The sequence below is a fragment of the Cucurbita maxima genome, unplaced genomic scaffold (genome assembly GCF_002738345.1).
Source record: "Cucurbita maxima cultivar Rimu unplaced genomic scaffold, Cmax_1.0 Cma_Scf00019, whole genome shotgun sequence".
In the NCBI taxonomy this organism is placed as follows: domain Eukaryota; kingdom Viridiplantae; phylum Streptophyta; class Magnoliopsida; order Cucurbitales; family Cucurbitaceae; genus Cucurbita; species Cucurbita maxima.
In genome coordinates this window covers 411,452-414,424 of record NW_019272035.1, presented here as the reverse complement: position 1 = coordinate 414,424, position 2,973 = coordinate 411,452, and the positions used below count along the sequence as shown (strand labels likewise).

General features: G+C 34.9%; 2 protein-coding genes across 3 annotated transcripts in view; one reads left to right on the top strand and one right to left on the bottom strand.

Annotated features, from left to right (window-relative positions):
- LOC111493808 (peroxisomal fatty acid beta-oxidation multifunctional protein AIM1) overlaps positions 1 to 518 on the top strand; it is an 8,556-nt gene extending 8,038 nt beyond the window's left edge. The window contains exons 18-20 of the mRNA XM_023143666.1: positions 55 to 329; positions 388 to 428; positions 498 to 518. Coding sequence (XP_022999434.1) covers positions 55 to 99 — 45 coding nt within the window. The 3' untranslated portion in view covers positions 100 to 329; positions 388 to 428; positions 498 to 518. The remainder of the gene's footprint in view (positions 1 to 54; positions 330 to 387; positions 429 to 497) is intronic.
- A 1,028-nt stretch (positions 519 to 1,546) lies between these two features.
- The window catches only part of LOC111493814 (protein tesmin/TSO1-like CXC 5), a 4,660-nt gene continuing 3,233 nt past the window's right edge, over positions 1,547 to 2,973 (bottom strand). Inside the window, exons 7-8 of one of the 2 annotated variants that reach the window (XM_023143685.1) lie at positions 2,439 to 2,855; positions 1,547 to 2,148 (exon numbers count right to left, since the gene is read on the bottom strand). In XM_023143685.1, the coding sequence (XP_022999453.1) occupies positions 1,922 to 2,148; positions 2,439 to 2,855 (644 nt within the window). In that variant the 3' untranslated portion in view covers positions 1,547 to 1,921. The remainder of the gene's footprint in view (positions 2,149 to 2,438; positions 2,856 to 2,973) is intronic. The other variant, XM_023143686.1, reaches the window with a different exon arrangement.

Below are 2,973 nucleotides of genomic sequence, written 5' to 3'. Positions count from 1 at the left end.
CCCCCCCCCCCCCTCCATGAATGGTCGCATGACATTTTGGTCATTTACTTGCAGAGCGAAGCCGTTTCAGAAAATGCAGCGTCGAGATCCCGACTCTGAGCAAATAAGCTTCTTTTACCCTATCGTCCTGCAATAGCTTCCCTTTCTTAGACCTTGAAATCGCCCAAAATGCAAAAGCAACAAGAAATGGTTTGCTTGTATTGTTATGAGTTCTTTTTCTTCTTTTTATTGTTCTTTTTTTGGTAGGTATTTTAGTTCAATAATGTGCGTGTGGGGATTTGGAAATGTACTCTTGGATTAAGTATGGTCCTTTGAACTTTGGAAGAGCATTTAATTTCTCTAATATAAGAAGTAATTTTAGGAGGCCACAGGTGTGATTATTATAATTTTAAATTTTGTATGTTTAATAATTACTGGATAACAGATAAATATACATTTTTTTCAATGCAAAATTTATATTGTGTCTCTCTTTTGACTATCTCTTTAAAAATGAAAAATTATTTAATATTGGAGTAGATGTCAAATTAATTTTTAATGGTTAAAAATACGTTAAAAGTTAAAATTTTTCAAACTTGATCCTTGCAAATTTTTAATCAATAGGAAATCACTGCTTCCGATTATTACAATAATAAATGAAAAATTTCACAAGGATGAAAAATAAAATAGGTGACAGAGAATGGAGATAGAGAAGGCTTCTCTCGTTAAAATTATAAATTATATTGTGATATTATTATGAAAATAAAAAATATTCTACCATGGGTATATACATTTTATAATATCTTTTCTAAACCAAATAAAAAATGATTTTATTTAATAATAATAAATGATATTAAGCATAAAATTTAAAACCATACAAATAAGTCAATTAATTTTTAATTCTTTTATTTTTTTTATTTATTTCATAAAAAAAAAAACAATTGAAATTTGAAGTTTTATTAGACATAAAATTGAAAGTTAAAAAACCTAGAAACACGCCTCTTCATATAGTATGATATTGTCTACTTTGAGAATATAAGTTCTAATGGATTTGATTTGGGTTTCCTTAAAAGGTCTTACACAAATGGAGAGAGTATTTTTTAATTATAAACCCATATCATTCCCTAAATTTAGCCGCTGTGGGACTTTTATCATTATAAACCCTTATCATTCCCTAAATTTAGCCGCTGTGGGACTTTTGGAGTCCTTTGTTAGACATTTTAGGAGTTCTTTGTTAGACCTTTTAGGAGTCCTTTGTTATAAACCCCTCTCGAACAAAGTACGTCTCTCCTTAATAAAAGCTCAACTCCTTTTTCTTTTGGAGTCCTTTGTTAGACATTTTAGGATTTACCAATCTATTGACACGACTAAGTTTAGGGCATGGCTAGTACGGACAAAAACTTCAAAATTTAGGGACGTAATTTAAACAAATTTTTCCAGGATCTTGTCATTGTCAAGTAACATTGAAAAAATGGGCAGAAAAATCAAAACCCTAAAGGAAGCTAGGCAACAGATATTAGCTTAGCCAGAATTGACCCAATAAGAAATAAGGCATGCAAGAATTTCCATGTAGAAATATGAAAAGAACCCCTTACCTTTCACCTCTCCCAAAAAAGGGAGGAAAAATAACTACAATTACAAAGCTAAGATGGGAAAGAACTCAATTCATATCTAAACGACAATATGAGCAACATGAGGCTTTGCATTTCACAGCATTATATGACCAAGAATGGAACTTTAAGCATCAAAATTTAACTTACATCAACAGTGCAGAAATCCGTGGAACGGTTTCGTCTAAATATAGCTCCAACTCTGTAGGGTCAGCACAAGTGTGGACAACCCGAAATGAGGGTCGGACCAGTTAATATCACATCGATGAATAATATAAGGCTACATTTTTCTTTATGAACACTTCGGTCAGTCTTTGGTTTGATGTTTACCAGTTTCAAGACAGAGGCAAAACTTTCTGTCGCTGGTCGTTACTAAGGGTCATGACTGCTGCAGTTACTGTCTGCGACGTCTTCACCGACGGTGGAATCGAAGATTTTGTAACTTTATTGTTGAGTTGACCAAGATTACTCTGAGTTTCGGTTCTAGAATTTGTGGCGCCATTGTTAAATTGTTGTTCTTGATTACCTACTTCACTTCTGGCTAAAGATGAACATTGTGTCTCTGTAATGCACAAGGAAACAGCACCACCATCAGTTTTGTGGAACAGAGAAGAAAAAACACAAGGAAATATTTGCATTCTGTAATACAATGAAATGAACAACTGATATTTATGGACAGAGACCAGAAAGTTAGAAATAAGATTGAAGCTACTAATATATCTCTCACAAAGCATGCAATCAAAATGGCAGGTTCAGCCTTCAAAACGCACCGGATTACTCGAAAGACCTATACGATAAAGAGTAATTCATATACTTGGAAGTAAATGCATTATGGAGCCCAAAGGCATTTACCTTTTATTTCTCCCAAAGTGATGAGTCTATTAAGACAATCCCTAAGCTTTGTAAGGACGATCCTCTCCTGCTCCGCATAGACCTCTGACGTGTCTCGTCCGTGAGGCAGCTGTGAAGACGTGCTGCAGCCAGGACCCATTAATCTATTGGGGGAAGCAGTAGCCATTAGCATTGTATCTTGCTCATCGCACATCAAAGCTAAAGTTCCGGGAGACATGGGCGCGCCCTTTGGCACATCTCCACCATCTGAATTGGAATCGTCGGGGGTTGGTTTATCAGTCTGGTTCGCACTTGAACGATCATTGGCTGCAGCTTTCTCATCAGATGCATCTTTTTTCTGCAACCTATCTTGAGTGGATGATGCAGCAGAAGTTTCTGTCTGGGCATCAGATTGCTTTTCAGTGGCATTTGTTTGGTCTGGATAGTGAAAAAGAGGACGTTTTCAAAAGGTCCATTTTACAACTTTTGCTCAACTTCTTAAAAGACCGAACCAAAGTACTAGGAATTGAGTTAAAAAAAAAAAAAAAAAAAAAAA